Source organism: Hyperolius riggenbachi, chromosome 7 (genome assembly GCF_040937935.1).
Source record: "Hyperolius riggenbachi isolate aHypRig1 chromosome 7, aHypRig1.pri, whole genome shotgun sequence".
Lineage (NCBI taxonomy): Eukaryota > Metazoa > Chordata > Amphibia > Anura > Hyperoliidae > Hyperolius > Hyperolius riggenbachi.
The window spans coordinates 128,861,909-128,880,981 of NC_090652.1; the positions used below are offsets into that span (position 1 = coordinate 128,861,909).

A 19,073-nucleotide genomic window follows, 5' to 3' on the forward strand; every position below is an offset into this window, starting at 1 on the left:
AATTTGTGGTACCACCAGTAAGGTGCCATAGTCACCGCCGTAGGAGGGTCTATTAGGGATAATTTGTGCACAACTTATGCTGAAGCTAACGCCCCCCCTTTACTGTACCTGTTTTGAATGCAAGGTGTGTAACCTGCCCGTTAGTCGAGCTCTGCATACTTGTGCAGGTAGTCAATTCAGGTGCAGCGTCTGTTTGGAAGCGCTGCCATTTCCTTCTGCTGTACAAAACTTAAGTATACTTCAGGCTAGCTGCCTCCAGGGGTGTCAGCTTGCATTAAAATTTTAGAATTTAGATTAGTGTTAGCACATAATTTGCATCTGATTTGTATTGAAGGTGTGTATTTAGCCCCAAGGGGCTGGGCATATCTCTGGAGCTTTCACTTCACTTGCAACCTGTGAGCGCTGCCCATTGCTTGCTGTCTTTTGAACAAATGTGTATACCATTTATGGCTAGCTGCACCAGGTAAGGATTATGATTTTAATTTTAGACTAGCTAGGGTTCACTGTTGGATATGTTTCACTGTTGAATATGCTTCACTGTTACATTAGTTTGAGGTTTTAACCCTTTTTTTTGGACAGTTTTCACTGTTTGAACATGCATCACTTTTAAATATGTTTCACTGCTCGATTAGTGGTTAATTTCTCTCCTATGGGGCACGTCACCGCCGTAGGAGAGTCTATTAGGGATAATTTGTGCACAACTTATGCTGAAGCTAACACCCCCCTTTACTGTACCTGTTTTGAATGCAAGGTGTGTAACCTGCCTGTTATTTGAGCTCTGCATACTTGTGCAGGTAGTCAATTTAGGTGCAGCGTCTGTTTGGAAGCGCTGCCATTTCCTTCTGCCATAGTCTTTTTGTGCTGCCGTGCTGACTGCTGCTTAGTCCTCCTCCTCCTGCTGCCGCTTAGGTTCTATTTCACTACTAAAGTCTGGGTTCCCACCGCCAGAGGCCACAGATGCATGTAATTTTTTGGGCAGCATTATCATGCTGTGGTACCACCAGTGAGGTACCATGGTCATTCTGTGATGCCGCATTGACTGCTTTAGTCCTCCTCCTGCTTCTGATGAGTTTCACCGCCATGGCATGTAATTTTTTGGGCAGCATTATCATGCTGTGGTACCACCAGTGAGGTGCCATAGTCGTTCTGTGCTGCCGCACTGACCGCTTAGTCCTACTCCTGCTGCCACTAATGCTCTTTTTCACTACTAAAGTCTGTGTTCCCACCGTCAGGGGCCACAGACAACTCTGCTGCCATGTCATTGCTATCGCTGCAAGAAAACAAACATTTACAAAAACCTCTCTGGGTGTTTTTGTGGCGTCGGCTACTCATCCTCTTCCAGTGGTACCACCACCGCCAGGTGCCATTGGGACTCACCATCACCTCTGTGATTGCTTAAAGTGTATTTCCCCTTTTAAAACCAATTTTTACCAATTAATAGACGCATTTAAAGTGTTGATTTAACTTTAAAATCCATTTTCTCAAAAACTATTTTTATTTAAGTCGTAGCCCCTTATCACCTTTATAATCCATGCAATTTGGGGGATTGTAGCATGTATGGGGGCCTTAAAGAGAATCTGTATTGTTAAAATCGCACAAAAGTAAACATACCAGTGCGTTAGGGGATATCTCCTATTACCCTCTGTCACAATTTCGCCGCTCCTCGCCGCATTAAAAGTGGTTAAAAACAGTTTTTAAAAGTTTGTTTATAAACAAACAAAATGGCCACCAAAACAGGAAGTAGATTGATGTACAGTATGTCCACACATAGAAAATACATCCATACACAAGCAGGCTGTATACAGCCTTCCTTTTGAATCTCAAGAGATCATTTGTGTGTTTCTTTCCCCCTGCAGCTATCTTCCACTGAAGTGTCAGGCTATTTCTTCCTGCAGAGTGCAGACAGCTGTGCCTGTATGTAATTCCTCAGTATGTGAAAGTCCAGCCAGCTCAGAGGAGGATTTATCCAGCTTGTAAAAGATAATAGAACAGAGAGAAGCTGCACTAATCTAAATATCACACAGGCAGTGTGCAGAGAGGGGCCTGGATGGGGGAGTTCATAGCAGAACCACAACACTGAAGAACTTGGCAGCCTTCCAGACACAGGCCTGACAAGTCTGACAAGAGAGAGATAAGTTGATTTATTACAGAGATGGTGATAGTAAAACGTGCTGCAGTAAGCCAGAACACATTAGAATAGCTTTTGGAACTTGTAGGATGATAAAAAACAGGATGCAATTTTTGTTACGGAGTCTCTTTAATATCAGCTAAAATGCTTTTCTGTCATCATGGCCGTGAATTTCCGTGATTGCCTCATTCACTGAAAAAATCTGGGTCGAATTCGTGAGTCCGTTTCAAATCCGGAAATTAATCCTGGAATTTCAGGATTTTTTTTCAACCACGACCGAATAAGTCGAATCCGTGATTGGGGTTATCTGAGCATCACTGGTGGGGGAAGGGGGGTGTTAATGGAAATGAGGGGGGAAGTGTTCAATAAATTGACTTTTCTCTTATTTTGATTGTACTTCATTGTACTCCCACTATCTGTGCAAAAATGTATACATAGTTAAGGGGGAATGAGTGGATTGTTCTGAAAGAGGAATGATCTTATGCTCCGTCTACACGGAGTGATGTTACTTATCAATCGAGCCGCTGATGCAGCTCGATTGATAAAATCCGACAGGTCGGATCTCGCTACTGCCGATTCCCTGCTCGTTCCCCACGAGGGAACAATGGCAGGGAATCAAAAGGAAGATAAGCGGCGCGGGGACGAGGACGGATCGAATCCGACTCACGCACGGGCGAGCGGAGACGCGGCAGGTACGCGCGGGGATGCGGAAGAGACGATTGGGCGGCTAATCGAGCCGCCGGATCGCTACGTCTAGATGTAGCTTAATAAATGGTATGGTAATCCAGTGTGAGATTGCACACCATGTATATTTCCAGGTGCTGGACCATAGCAAGTTAATCAAACAATCCAAGGAGTCTGTAAATATATCCAAGCAGTGATTTATTGTACAGTGACCATTAGAATTCGTTGGTGATGGGATGGATTTGTATGTAACTGTCATGATACAAAAATTCAATGCTTTGATATCTACAGTGTGCAGAACCCTTTGGATTGTTTTATAAATTTTGTGGGTAAACATATTTTCCCTGTCATCCATCATTCCATGTGCCTCCTTTACAATGTACCCATTTCATACCTTCCATTATAGTGTCCCCATTACTCTGCCATTACAGTGCTTCTTATACTTCCCCCATTACTATGCTGCTTGTTATATTACATCCCATTATAGTGCCCCCATTACAATGCCCCTTATCATGGTTCCCCCTTATTTTATTTTGACTCAGCCAACATCTCTGTAATCCCACTCACTCTCTGTTTCAATACCAAGAACTGGCATCTCTTGTAATCATTCATCACTACAGGATGATGGTCATATACTGTATGTTGTAATGCAATAGTCTGTGGTGGTGAAAGAGCATACAGTAGGCCAATACTCAGGAAGGGCTGATAGTGAGTGTAGAAGTGAGAAAAACAAAGCAGGAGAGTATAAAACTTTCTCATACCACTAGCAGAGTTGTCCTCCTGTTGATTCTTTTACCTAGGCAAAAAAAATCTGCATAACTGCTGGAGAAAGCGTCACTGTTTAACCACTTAAGGACTGCAGTCTTAAAAACTCTTAAGGACCAGACACTTTTTTCCATTCAGACCACTGCAGCTTTAGTGGTTCATTGCTCGGTCATACAACCTACCACCTAAATGAATTTTACCTCCTTTTCTTGTCACTAATACAGCTTTCTTTTGGTGCTATTTGATTGCTGCTGTGATTTTTAGTTTTTATTATATTCATCAAAAAAGACATGAATTTTGTCAAAAAAATGATTCTTTTAACTTTCTGTGGTGACATTTTTCAAATAAAGTAAAATTTATATATACATTTTTGTCCACATTTATTGTGCTACATGTATTTGATAAAAAAAATCCAATAAGTGTATTTATTATTGGTTTGGGTAAAAGTTATAGCGTTTACAAACTATGGTGCAAAAAGTGAATTTTCCCATTTTGAAGCATCTCTGACTTTTCTGAGCACCTGTCATGTTTCATGAGGTGGATAGTATAAATACCCCCCAAATGACCCCATTTTGGAAAGAAGACATCCCAAAGTATTCAAAAAGAGGCATGGTGAGTTCATGGAAGATTTTATTTTTTGTCACAAGTTAGCGGAAAACGACACTTCGTGACAAATAAAAATTAAAAAAAGTTTCCATTTCTGCTAACTTGTGACCAAAAAAAAATTGAAATCTGCCACGGACTCACCATGCACCTCTCTGAATACTTTGGGGTGTCTACTTTCCAAAATGGGGTCATTTGTGGGGTGTGTTTACTGTCCTGGCATTTTGGGGGTGCTAAATTGTAAGCACCCCGTAAAGCCTAAAGGTGCTCATAGGACTTTGGGCCCCTTAGCGCACCTAGGCTGCAAAAAAGTGTCACACATGTGGTATTGTCGTACTCAGGAAAATAGTATAATGTGTTTTGGGGTGTATTTATACACATACCCATGCTGGGTGGGAGAAATATCTCTGTAAATGAGATATTTTTGATTTTTTTTACACACCATTTACAGAGATATTTCTCCCACCCAGCATGGGTATGTGTAAAATATACCCCAAAACACATTACAGGATCTTCTCAAAAAATGAGCATATTGTGATAAAGTTCATTATTTTCTGTAATGTACTGATAAACATTAGACTTTTATATATTTTAGATTCAAATACACACAACTGAAGTAGTTCAAGCCTTTTATTGTTTTAATCTTGATGATTTTGGCATACAGCTCATGAAAACCCAAAATTCCTATCTCAAAAAATTAGCATATTTCATCCGAAGAATAAAAAAAAAGTGTTTTCAAAACAAAAAAGTCAACCTTCAAATAATTATGTTCAGTTATGCACTCAATACTTGGTCGGGAATCCTTTTGCAGAAATGAATGCTTCAATGCGGTGTGGCATGGAGGCAATCAGCCTGTGGCACTGCTCAGGTGTTATGGAGGCCCAGGATGCTTCAATAGCGGCCTTAAGCTCATCCAGAGTGTTGGGTCTTGCGTCTCTCAACTTTCTCTTCACAATATCCCACAGATTCTCTATGGGGTTCAGGTTAGGAGAGTTGGCAGGCCAATTGAGCATAGTAATACCATGGTCAGTAAACCATTTTCCAGTGGTTTTGGCACTGTGAGCAGGTGCCAGGTCGTGCTGAAAAATGAAATCTTCATCTCCATAAAGCTTTTCAGCAGATGGAAGCATGAACCCACTTTTGAACCAGAAACAGCGGCAGAAGCGCCTGACCTGGGCTACAGAGAAGCAGCACTGGACTGTTGCTCAGTGGTCCAAAGTACTTTTTTCGGATGAAAGCAACTTTTACACGTCATTCGGAAATCAAGGTGCCAGAGTCTGGAGGAAGACTGGGGAGAGGGAAATGCCAAAATGCCTGAAGTCCAGTGTCAAGTACCCACAGTCAGTGATGGTCTGGGGTGCCATGTCAGCTGCTGGTGTTGGTCCACTGTGTTTTATCAAGGGCAGGGTCAATGCAGCTAGCTATCAGGAGATTTTGGCGCACTTAATGCTTCCATCTGCTGAAAAGCTTTATGGAGATGAAGATTTCATTTTTCAGCACGACCTGGCACCTGCTCACAGTGCCAAAACCACTGGTAAATGGTTTACTGACCATGGTATTACTGTGCTCAATTGGCCTGCCAACTCTCCTGACCTGAACCCCATAGAGAATCTGGGATATTGTGAAGAGAGAGTTGAGAGACGCAAGACCTAACACTCTGGATGAGCTTAAGGCCGCTATCGAAGCATCCTGGGCCTCCATAACACCTGAGCAGTGCCACAGGCTGATTGCCTCCATGCCACGCCGCATTGAAGCAGTCATTATTGCAAAAGGATTCCCGACCAAGTATTGAGTGCATAACTGAACATAATTATTTGAAGGTTGACTTTTTTTGTTTTAAAAACACTTTTCTTTTATTGGTCGGATGAAATATGCTAATTTTTTGAGATAGGAATTTTGGGTTCTCATGAGCTGTATGCCAAAATCATCAAAATTAAAACAATAAAAGGCTTGAACTACTTCAGTTGTGTGTATTTGAATCTAAAATATATGAAAGTCTAATGTTTATCAGTACATTACAGAAAATAATGATTTTTATCACAATATGCTAATTTTTTTAGAAGATCCTGTATACTACTCCTGAGTACGGCGATACCACACGTGTGACACCTTTTTGCAGCCTAGGTGCGCTAAGGGGCCCAAAATCCTATGAGTACCTTTAGGATTTTACAGGTCAGTTTGAGGCATTTGATTTCCAGACTACTCCTCACGGTTTAGGGCCCCTAAAATGACAACACCCCAAGGTATTCTGTTAGGAGTATGGTGAGTTCATAGAAAATGTAATTTTTTGTCACAAGTTAGCGGAAATTGATTTTTATTGTTTTTTTTCACAAAGTGTCATTTTCCACTAACTTGTGACAAAAACTAAAATCTTCTATGAACTCATCATACACCTAACGGAATACCTTGGGGTATCTTCTTTCTACAATGAGGTCACTTGTGGGATTCCTATACTGCCCTGCCATTTTAGGGGCGTAAAACCGTGAGGAGTAGTCTGGAAACCGAATGCCTCAAAATGACTGTTCAGGGATTATAAGCATCTGCATATTTTGATGACAGGTGGTCTATGAGGAGCCAAATTCTGTGAAACCAGTCATAAGCAGGGTGGCCTCTTAGATGACAGGTTGTATTGGCACTGAAGTGCAGGAAGCGCAGAATGTCCTCAAATCGTGACCTGGACATGGCAGCAGAGAACATGGGCATGTGATGTATTGGGTGCGTGGAACAATAAGACCGCAATACATTCTTTTTGACTAGACCCATGTTAAGGAGAAGGCCCCAAAAAATGTTACGTTTGGAAACTTGGAGTGGTTTCCACCGAAAAGGCTGGGTATGGTAGCTTCTTGGACTGGCGGTTGCATATTGTGTGGCATAACGATTGGTCTCAGCCACAATTAAGTTGTAGAGACCAGCAGTGATCAGGAAAAAAAATTCTGTCACTGCGGTGGGGCGGGTGAGGGTTTGGCCGGGTGATCAGAAGCAGGGGGCAGATTAGGGCCTGATCTGAGGGGAGATTAGATGCAATCAATGCACTGGGGAGGTGATCGGAAGGGGGATTGAGGGGGATCTGAGGGTTTGGCCGAGTGATCAGGAGCCCACACGGGGCAAATTAGGGCCTGATCTAATGGGTAGGTGTGCTAGGGGGTGACAGGTGGTGACAGGAGGTGATTGATGGGTGTCTCAGCGTGTGATTAGAGGGGGGAATAGATGCAAGCAATGCACTGGGTAGGTGATCGGGGGGGGGGGTCTGAGGGCGATCTGAGGGTGTGGGCGGGTGATTGGGTACTCACAAAAGGCAGATTAGGGTCTGATCTGATGGGTAGCAGTGACAGGTGGTGACAAGGGGTGATTGATGGGTGATCAGTGGGGGATTAGAGGGGAGAGCAGATGTAAATAATGCACTGGGGAGGTGATCAGGGGGGGTCTGAGGGCGATCTGAGGGTGTGGGCAGGTGTTTGGGTGACCGCAAGGGACAGATTAGGGTCTGATCTGATGGGTGGCAGTGACAGGTGGTGACAGCGGGAGACGGGATGATTGATAGGTGATCAGGGTGTGATTAAAGGGGAGAATAGATGCAAGCAATGCACTGGCGAGGTGATCAGGGGGGTCTGAGGGCGATCTGAGGGTGTGGGTGGGTGATTGGGTGCCCGCAAGGGGCAGATGAGGGTCTGATCCGATGAGTATGATGGGTAGCAGTGACAGGTGGTGACAGGGGGTGATTAATGGGTGATCAGTGGGTGATTAGAGGGGAGAACAGATGTAAATAATGCAATGGCGAGGTGATCAGGGGGGGTCTGAGGGTGTTCTGAGGGTGTGGGCGGGTAAGTGGGTGCCTGCAAGGGGCAGATTAGGGTCTGATCTGATGGGTAGCAGTGACAGGTGGTGACAGGGGATGATTGATGGGCGATTTATGGGTGATCAGTGGGTGATTAGAGGGGAAAACAGATGTAAACAATGCAATTGGGAGGTGATCTGAGGGCGGGTCTGCGGGAGATCTGATGGTGTGGGTGGGTGATCAGGTGCCTGCAAGGGGCAGGTTAGGGTCTGATCTGATGGGTGGCAGTGACAGGTGGTGATGAGGTGATTGATGGGTGATTGACAGGTGATCAGAGGGTGATTACAGGGGAGAATTGATGTATACAGTACACAGGGGGGGGGGGGTCTGGGGAGTATCTGTGGGTGTGGGGGGTGATCAGGAGCCCCCAGGGGGCAGTTTAGGACCTAATCTATAGGATAGCATTGACAGATAGTGACAGGGGGGTGATTGATGGGTGATTAGGGGGGTGATTGGTCTGAGGGGGTGATCGGGGGGGAAGGGGTCTGAGGGGTGCTGTGGGCAGTCAGGGGGCAGGGGGGCAGGATCAGTGTGCTGTACTAGGGGGGCTGCCTCCTGCCCTGATGGTCCCTCGATCACTGGGACCACGAGGGCAGGAGGCAGCCTGTATAATACACTTTGTAACTTCGTATACATTACAAAATGTATTGTACACTTTTTAGTAGGAGATCGGGGGTTAACAACCCGCCTGCGCTCCTGAAGAGCCGACGGGTTGACGTCACGGGTAGGCGGAGCCTAATCTAATGCCGGCCAATTAGTCCCCCAGGTGCCGCCGCCGCCGCCGATCGGCGTTACGCGGACCTGGGGGTGCCACTTTGCCATCGCCCATAGGTAGTGGGCGGTCGGGAAGTGGTTAACCAAGGTTGATGCAATACTTTGTGGGCCCGTTCCGATTCAAAGTTTTCTCCTAGGTGATATTTTCACATCTTATAAGTAAAATGCCTTTTAAGCCACCAGCAAGCAAGAAAATCCTCAGAATAATTTGACAGTACTTTTTTCACCTACTTTTTTGTACTTTTTCAGTTGCAGATTGCTGAAAAGTGATTTTAAACAAAAGATGAAAAATGATCTCCTAGGAGAAAACTGAGGAGATAATGTGAATTGGATAAGGCCCTATGTATCAGTAGTATGAACGTCAGGTGTTCTAACTCATCTAGGACCCCTTCCTGGCTGCTGCTGTGATTTTAAATAAATATCCAGAATATATATATTTTTTAGAGAAGGTTGGGTCATTTAAATGCTGCTGCTTTAGAGTTTTTTTCTACTGTAGCTCTTGAGCACGGGGGTGCCCATTGCCTTAATTGTAACCTACCAGTTGATTGTAAAGGACTACTGGGTAGATTGGGCTCAAGAGAAGTTGTGCTCTGTATGCGTTGGCCAATGAACAATGTGTCCACGGACAACAGCCAATCAGTGTGGCTGACAATACCTGTCCAGAGGAGGGGACATGTTTCACCAGCGCACACTATACCGAGCCTGCATGGAACGCTGAATCGAAGCCAGGTTTGCCCGACATGCTGCCATGAACTGCATAAAATCACCCACGGCTAGTCTCTCCCATCCTGCCACCAGCTGATCTCGTGCTCACACACCCCATCTAAGTGTGTACATTTATTTACTTATAGATACCAGTCTATGTAGCTCACTTTTACTCTGTAGCTTTCAAAGTAGCCCACAGGTTGAAAAAGTACCCCAGCTCTAGCCAATGTCATTACTAGCTAGAGTGGGAAAACCTGTACTTACGGTAGCTCGTTTAGCCACCTGTACAGAGCTAATTGTACCGTCAGATTCCTTTCCTAAGCTAGAATACGACATAGAGCTTCTCACATATCTGGGTAAAAGAAAAAGGAGTGATTGTGACCTAAGCAGAAGGAACTTTTTTTTACTTATTTCAAAGCATTTATTAGCATGTAAAAATACAATATATGGCTTTCAAAAGCTAAATAATAAAAGAAATAAGCAGCAAAATAAAAACTGCTTTAAATTATGTCTAGAAAATTGCTTTACTATGATACAACTCAATCACATATTATTATATTTTTTAAGACTTGATAATTACACTGCGATAAAATTTAGTGCAATTGAAATGCATAAGTTGATTTGAGGAAACAACCAGTTATGAATCTCGTGTATAATAAAAACAACTACAGAAATTATTTGCTGTGTTGTCTGCAGATATACTGAGGAATGAGTTGTAGACATCTGCCCAGCATTGTTTGAAAGCAGCAGGAAACAAAAATAATAGAACATTCATGGGGGAAATATTATATTAAGCAAAACATTAATATAATCTGATCTTGCTTCTTGTGAATTATTGTGAGTAGGAATGTTCATATACATAATACGTTTAAAGTGTAACAGAAGTGTAGCAGAAGTGTAACAATAGCTCCTGCAAACTGTGCCATTGCAGCGGGGTCCAAGGAATAGGGGGGCCCACTCCTCTCCTCCCCATCACATAATTGCCTCCTAGGCTGCCCTGCGGCTGTAGAGAAGCACAGCAAAGCACATACTTTACCTGCTTCGGCAGCAAGCATGTTCCTCCTCTCTCTTTTCTGCAACCCAATGCTGTGAAGCTTTGTACTTCATACAGCAGTATGAGGCTTCACGGGGTTAGGGTACTGCTAATACTGCTATTAATGGGGGGTATAGAGTGCTGTGTAATACTGCTTACCATGAGGTGATGGGAAGCTAATACTGCTATCAATGCAGGAACCTGGGGGCACAGAATTTACCTAGTTTTGCTGTTTGGGGGTTCCGCGGGCGTCACGCCGCTTTGTCGAGTCCGAGACCCTGTGTATCAGGTCATGGTCTTGACAAAGCGGGTTGACGCCCGCAATAGCACTTTCCATTAGCACTTTATACATCAGTTTGCAACCTTTGCACTATGTGATTGATTTTTTTCTGTGTATGATGGTATTAACACTGTTTTGCATTTATTGGTAGTTATTTATTGCACATTGCACATTTTCTTGCACACTGTTTTATGCACCTGTCTGAACCTTGGTTCATACACTGCTACACAGTTTAATTAGATTGTGTACAGGTTACATATATTTTGATATACTAGGTTTATCCATACACTTACAGTGGCTTGCAAAAGTATTCGGCCCCCTTGAAGTTTTCCACATTTTGTCACATTACTGCCACAAACATGAATCAATTTTATTGGAATTCCCCGTGAAAGACCAATACAAAGTGGTGTACACGTGAGAGGTGGAACGAAAATCATACATGTTTCCAAACATTTTTTATAAATCAATAACTGCAAAGTGGGGTGTGCATAATTATTCAGCCCCTTTGGTCTGAGTGCAGTCAGTTGCCCATAGACATTGTCTGATGAGTGCTAATGACTAAATAGAGTGCACCTGTGTGTAATCTAATGTCAGTACAAATACAACTGCTCTGTGATGGCCTCAGAGGTTGTCTAAGAGAATATTGGGAGCAACAACACCATGAAGTCCAAAGAACACACCAGACAGGTCAGCTATTGAGAAATTGAAAGCAGGCTTAGGCTACAAATAGATTTCCAAAGCCTTGAACATCCCACGGAGCACTGTTCATGCGATCATTCAGAAATGGAAGGAGTATGGCACAACTGTAAACCTACCAAGACAAGGCCATCCACCTAAACTCACAGGCCGAACAAGGAGAGCGCTGATCAGAAATGCAGTCAAGAGGCCCATGGTGACTCTGGACGAGCTGCAGAGATCTACAGCTCAGGTGGGGGAATCTGTCGATAGGACAACTATTAGTAGTGCACTGCACAAAGTTGGCCTTTATGGAAGAGTGGCAAGAAGAAAGCCATTGTTAACAGAAAAGGATAAGAAGTCCCGTTTCAAGTTTGCCACAAGCCATGTGGGGGACACATCAAACATGTGGAAGATGGTGCTCTGGTCAGATGAGATCAAAATGTAACTTTTTGGCCAAAATGCAAAATGCTATGTGTGGCGGAAAACTAACACTGCACATCACTCTAAACACACCATCCCCACTGTCAAATATGGTGGTGGCAGCATCATGCTCTGGGGGTGCTTCTCTTCAGCAGGGACAGGGAAGCTGGTCAGAGTTGATGGGAAGATGGATGGAGCCAAATACAGGGCAATCTTGGAAGAAAACGTCTTGGAGTCTGCAAAAGACTTGAGACTGGGGCGGAGGTTCACCTTCCAGCAGGACAATGACCCTAAGCATAAAGCTAGGGCAACAATGGAATGGTTTAAAACAAAACATATCCATGTGTTAGAATGGCCCAGTCAAAGTCCAGATCTAAATCCAATCGAGAATCTGTGGCAAGATCTGAAAACTGCTGTTCACAAACGCTGTCCATCTAATCTGACTGAGCTGGAGCTGTTTTGCAAAGAATGGGCAAGGGTTTTAGTCTCTAGATGTGCAAAGCTGGTAGAGACATACCCTAAAAAACTGGCAGCTGTAATTGCAGCAAAAGGTGGTTCTACAAAGTATTGACTCAGGGGGCTGAATAATTACGCACACCCCACTTTGCAGTTATTCATTTGTAAAAAAATGTTTGGAATCATGTATGATTTTCGTTCCACTTTTCACAAGTACACCACTTTGTATTGGTCTTTCATGGGGAATTCCAATCAAATTGATTCATGTTTGTGGCAGTAATGTAACAAAATGTGGAAAACTTCAATGGGGCCGAATACTTTTGCAAGCCACTGTATAATTGATTTATTGATGTATTGCTATTTATTGGCTTATGCTTGGATCAGTTACTGTGTAACAATTACTTGTAATATTCTAGTATTCATAATTGTCTAGTATTCATACAGAATGAAATTTAGATATAATAAAGACGTGGTAATTACCTTTTGAATACAGTTGCACTATTATTTTGGGTAATCCTTTTTTGTACAAATAGTTTCCTCTGCATACCTACAGCACACTCTACTGCCTGAATGTGGTGTATTTTCTAAACTTAAAAAGAGATTAGGAACTATTGTACTCTAGGTTTTAAACAGTAATGTTCAGCTTAAAATACATAGAGCAAGGATGGTATTGCATTGATGCTTTGGGTTAAATGGATTAACTTTTAAATTATGAGTCTTCTATAGTAGAATTTTGATGAGCCTCCCAAACCAGTCACATTTATACTACAAAGGTGACCACTAACGATCCAATTCGGTGAGCAATCGGTTACAAACTATTATTTGTATGAACAAACAGAAATGATTGTTTGGGACCACTAAGGGATGAAAATCTCCTAACCAATCCAATCAGATTAATGAAATCAAACCAATTTTCAGATCGATCCCATAAATTTGATTGGACTGGTTATTAGATTTCTGTCCGTTAGCGGTCCAAAATGTTAATTTCCAATTGTTTATACAAATAATCGTTCATAAATGATCGTTTGGCAAATTGCATTGTTAGTTTCCCCTGCTCCATGAATATGAGTGTGTATGATAAAGTGCACTTATGTTAAATGTACAATGCATACAACACACAGACATAGAGGAAAAAATTAAATTGCTAGTGAACATATTAAGGGCCTCTTTGAATCAACTGGCTCTAGGAAGCCGCTATATGGCGATATGGGGTAAAAAGCATATATTTCGGTAGACAATTTTTTCCTTTGTGTTCGCTGCACACAATTTTGGTAATGTGGCATAACTTTACTCACAAGTTTCCTTCCACAACCTGAAAACATATTGATCGGTTCATTTTTGTCTACTGAAATTGATCCAAAAATGCAGTAGGACCATTGGAGTAGGTTCTCCTTGGAAGAACCAATAACTATAACTTAGTATGTGGTTCAATGTTTTCTGTAAAGCATTGCTGGCAAAGTATCATTGTGGCGCAAGTTACATAGCTAACTCAGCTGAAAAAAAATAATGTGTCCATCGAGGTCAAACTCTTATGCTAGGTACTCAGTATGAGATTTTCTGGCAGATTTACTGTCAGATGATTATTTCCAACATGTCCGATCTGATTTCCGATCAATTTCTGATCGATTTCTGATAGGAGTGAACGGAAACCAGTTGGAAATCGATAAGAAGATGATCGGAAATCGATTGGAAATCAGATCGCATGTTGGAAATAACTTATCTGACAGTAAATCTGCCAGAAAATCTCCTAGTGTGCATCTAGTATTAAACCTCACCCCACCTCAATTCACAAGAAAAAGCAGCAACAGTTTCCCTGACTAGATTAAGATAGTTCCCACAACTAGTAGTTATAGCTGAGGATGGCCTTCAAGGCAAGAAAAATATTCAACCCCCTATGAAAGGCAAGTATATATTAAAAAGCAAAACAACCATATCGGCACTAAATCATCTAAAATGTTTTTTTTTTGCTTATAAATACTCACTTTAGTTGCATCAGATTCCTGCATTTGTACCATTTTTAGAGCACCTTCATGACCTTTTCTACCATCTATATTTATAGATTAAAATGATAAGGTGGTTTTTACTTACCTGTGATTGTAGTGAAATGAGATGGCGAGGTCATTGTCACAAAAGGTGGAGTTATGTATTTTGCTTTCACACCTATCTCAGCTAAGTAGTCCAGTAGTGGAGTATCAACATCTTGGTCATAATCCCAACGAAATCCATCAAAAGATATGAGAAGCAGCTTATTACGTGTTTCCTTTCCATTCCTGAAAACGGGCTTGCAGACAATTATTGTGAATAAGAAGAAAAACAGTGGAACTGGGCTATTGCATTTCATGGTGGAATATTGATGTCAAGCAGCTTTAGCTGGGACCTGCTGACTGTCACAAACAGAGAAATGTGTATAACCGTGACTTATCAATTGCTTATCTGGCCAAAGCTCACTTAAGAAGATAGTCATTTGAGAACACTCTGATCTAATCATCTTCTTGTTATGAGGCAAATGACAGAACAGGGAAATGTATTGCCTGAATGTAAAGTGTAGCACATAATTAGTGATTGCTTAACAGGTTAGAAAAGGCTAAAGAAAATAATTGGTGAAACAAACTATCAGAGTTCAAGAGCAATAATTGTACAGAATTATACAGATACCTGCATGGAATTAATCACGGTTGCTTCCATTTTTATGATACTTGTCTGCCTCAGCTGACTGGCCAAAGTGTGTTTGATTTATAGCATGTTGCCCCTTTACCATAGATTTGGATGCATGCACATTTGTCTAATGCTTAACCACCCTGGCGTTCTGATTAAATCGCCAGGGTGGCTGCGGGAGGGTTTTTTTTAAATTAAAAAAAACTATTTCATGCAGCCAACTGAAAGTTGGCTGCATGAAAGCCCACTAGAGGGCGCTCCGGAGGCGATCTTCCGATCGCCTCCGGCGGCAAGGAATAACACGGAAGGCCGCAATGAGCGGCCCTCCGTGTTTCGCTTCCCTCGTCGCCATGGCGACGAGCGGAGTGACGTCATGGACGTCAGCCGACGTCCTGACGTCAGCCGCCTCCGATCCAGCCCTTAGCGCTGGCCGGAACTGTTTGTTCCGGCTACGCTGGGCTCGGGCGGCTGGGGGGACCCTCTTTCGCCGCTGCACGCGGCGGATCGCCGCGCTGCAGCGGCGATCAGGCAGCACACGCGGCTGGCAAAGTGCCGTTTGCGTGTGCTGCTTTTTATTTGGTGGAAATCGGCCCAGCAGGGCCTGAGCGGCAGCCTCTGGCGGTGTTGGACGAGCTGAGCTCGTCCAGACCGCTCAGCAGGTTAATACACACAGTACAATTTTCCGTGCGATAGATGGATCCGATAGATAAAATCCATCATGTCCGATATTGCTCCCGATCGTTTCCGTACTCAATTTCTCATAGCGGTGAATGGAAAAAGATAAGAAAAAAACGAATGAAAGTAAAAGAATCGAGTGCGTAATCGTGCGGGAAAAACGGAAAATCTTACTGTGTTTACCCAACATGATGTTGGATCAGTGGAACAAGCTGCATCTAAATGGCCATGCCCCTTTTCTAACACATCCTTTATATACAAATACTAAAAGTCAAGCTGTAAATAAGTTGCTCTGTTGTTGTAGCACCGAGGAAGGTACTGAAATAATGAAAAACAGAGAGACCTTTTCACATGTCTAATAAAGAGTTCTAATTTATTCTAAAGAAATTCTCCTTGAGGAAAATTCTTGAAGATACGATGGATTTAATGAAGTCAGTGATCAAGTCAGTGATTTGTCAGTCTCTAATTGGATGGTTATAAACATGTGACCACAATTGCTCCTTTTATTCTAAAGGCACTTCTAGAGATGATAGGCAGATTCGACCAAGAGACAAATCTCTCTCTAATCAGGTTCTGTTGGCTGCCCAACCATATACCGCTGGCCAATTCACGATCAATTTCATTCTGAAATCGATCTGAAATCGCCCTTGTGACGCCCCCTCACCAGCCCGACGCTGTATCCCCTAATTTCCAATGGGCCCCTCCGATGCCCAGTGCACTATATATTACCTGCCACTGGCTTCGGGCTCCATCCTCCGTCCATACAGCTGTGCTGGTGAAATGATGTCCTGTAAATACTTTGACGGTGTCGGTCCCAGAACACTCCATCTTGGTGCAGGGGACGCCTTGTGATGTTATGTTTGGCCTAATTTATTCACTGCCCATTATCCCCCTTTCCCTCATGCACTATAAGCCAATCGCGGTAACAGAGGAGCTAACCACTCTTGCTGCTGTTCTGCCCAAAGAAATTGACCATGCACATAGTAGCCAATGAACATTTAAATGTCCCCGCCTTTCCTCCTTCCGCCGTGGGCTTGGTCCGATGTAGTTGTTTGCCGATGCACCGGCAAGTATGTGAAGAAATGCTGCTATGTGCACGCAATATCCTGGGGGCAAGCAGGAGTGAGAGGAGCCACATGCAGGGGTGAGCCTGGGGTGCCTGGCACCTGGGTGCAAGATTTTCTCTGGCGCCTATGAGAGTGGTTAAGTTAACCGCGCCCAACCACATAACCACACCCATGTCCTGCCTAATCACACCTACACCTTCCACCTCTTTACGCATGCATGTGATACCCCATTCCTACCCCTTTTCCATGGGCTTGCTCCTGGCTGGCTTTGGCTGCCTGCCAGTCTGCTAGTCTCTGGACTGACTCAGGTTGAGAGGCTCTGCGAGTGCGACGCAGTCACACACTGCGTATTTATGGCTGCCTGCGGCCACCCTACTCTTGCTCGCTGTCATCGGCTCCTCCCCCGCCAAGCCCAAGCGCAGGGGTGCCTCTAGCCATTTTGTCACTCCAGGCGACAAATCCTGTGCCCCCCCCCCCCGTGATTGCCCCCCAGCCCCATTCCCCCCACCCCCAAAACCCTTAAAAATAATCATAATGCAGCAGCGTTTCACCAGAAAATCAGAAAATACACTTATTGCGGCATGGGTTCACCAGAAAATAGTTGTAATGCAGCAGAGCGTTTCACCATAAAATATACTTATTGCGGCATGCACTCACACACACCACACACAGTACACACACATACTATACACACACACCACACACACACACTATATACACACACACACACACACACACTATACACACACGCACACACACTATACACACGCGCACACACACTATACATACACACACACTATACACATGCGCACACTACACACACACTATACACATGCACACACTATACAAACACACACACACTATACATACGCACACACACACACACTATTTATTATTTATTTATTGTATTTATAAAGCGCCAACATATTACGCAGCACTATACACACGTACACACACAGTACACACTATATACACACTATACACACGCACAGTACACACACACTATACACACGCACACACTATACAAACACACACACACTATACATACACACACACACACACACACACACACACACACACTATTTATTATTTATTTATTGTATTTATAGAGCGCCAACATATTACGCAGCACTATACACACGTACACACACAATACACACTATACACACGCACAGTACACACACACTATACACACGCACACTGCACACTGCACACTATACACACACACACACACACACACACACACACACACACACCTACCTATGTCCTCCCCTTCACCACCATCTCTACTAATCCCGGTTTTCACTACCTTATAGTGTGTCTGAGCCCTTATGCAGAGAAATAATGAGGAGAGAAAAGCTGAAAGAGAGGGAAGAAGATGTTTGCCTCACCAGGATTGAACTTTTACTTAGCTTCCCTGTATGACAAGAAGACACAGACAACCAGCACTAGGGGAAGAGGGAAGAAGGTATTTGCCTCACCAGGATTGCACTTTTATTTAGCTTTCCTGTATGACAAGAAGACACAGCCAGCCAGCACTAGGGGAAGAGGGAAACAAAGGTGAGTGAAGGAGGCTGGTGCACACCAAGAGGGCTTCTGAGCATTTTTCAAATCGACAGTGATTTGAAAAGCGCTGGGCTATTGTTACCCTATGACGGTGTTCCCACAGCAGCGTTGGGATTTTTTTCTAATTTTTTGGAGCGATTCTTTCAAAAATCGCTTAGCAAAGTCGCATTCGCAAACTGCTAGCGATTGCTATTGCGATTTTGTCGTGCACTAGCCCAGAGAGAGGCGGAGTGGAGAAACTTAGAATAGCCTGAGATGGAGCAGAGAGCTTATCTGTATTGCAGTCCTACATTACACAGAGACTACTTACCTGTAATAGGACTCCTGTCCCTGGCGGTCTCTCACACAAGTCAGAAAGCAGCCCTCCTGGAGTCCAGGGACTGTCAACATTTTTCCACTTGTTTAAAACCTTATCTGCACAGGCAGTCATTTTAACAATGGTGAGAGACCAGACAGATGTTTCCCCACAGACCCTCCAGGCAAGCTCTGCATTATGTTGTGTATATTTACCAGCTTGCCTGCCCTCTAATTGCACTTTTATCTGCTAGCCTAGTGTTTGACATTGCCTTACAACAACAAACCTGAATACACCAGGCACTGGACCAGCCCTAAATCACTGAATGAAAGGCGACCTGGGGGGCAGTCCATGCCTGGCTGCTACACTAAGTCTCTCTAAATCCACGGAGTTACCAGTAGCAGAAAGAGAGAGAGAGAGAGAGAGTGAGAGAGGAACTGACTTAATCAGTCAG

General features: G+C 43.6%; 1 protein-coding gene across 1 annotated transcript in view; it reads right to left on the bottom strand.

Moving 5' to 3' along the window:
- Nucleotides 1–19,073, bottom strand: part of LOC137526106 (ectonucleotide pyrophosphatase/phosphodiesterase family member 7-like) — a 118,958-nt gene that overhangs the window by 50,168 nt on the left and 49,717 nt on the right. The window contains exon 3 of the mRNA XM_068247322.1: nt 14,450–14,642. Coding sequence (XP_068103423.1) covers nt 14,450–14,642 — 193 coding nt within the window. The remainder of the gene's footprint in view (nt 1–14,449; nt 14,643–19,073) is intronic.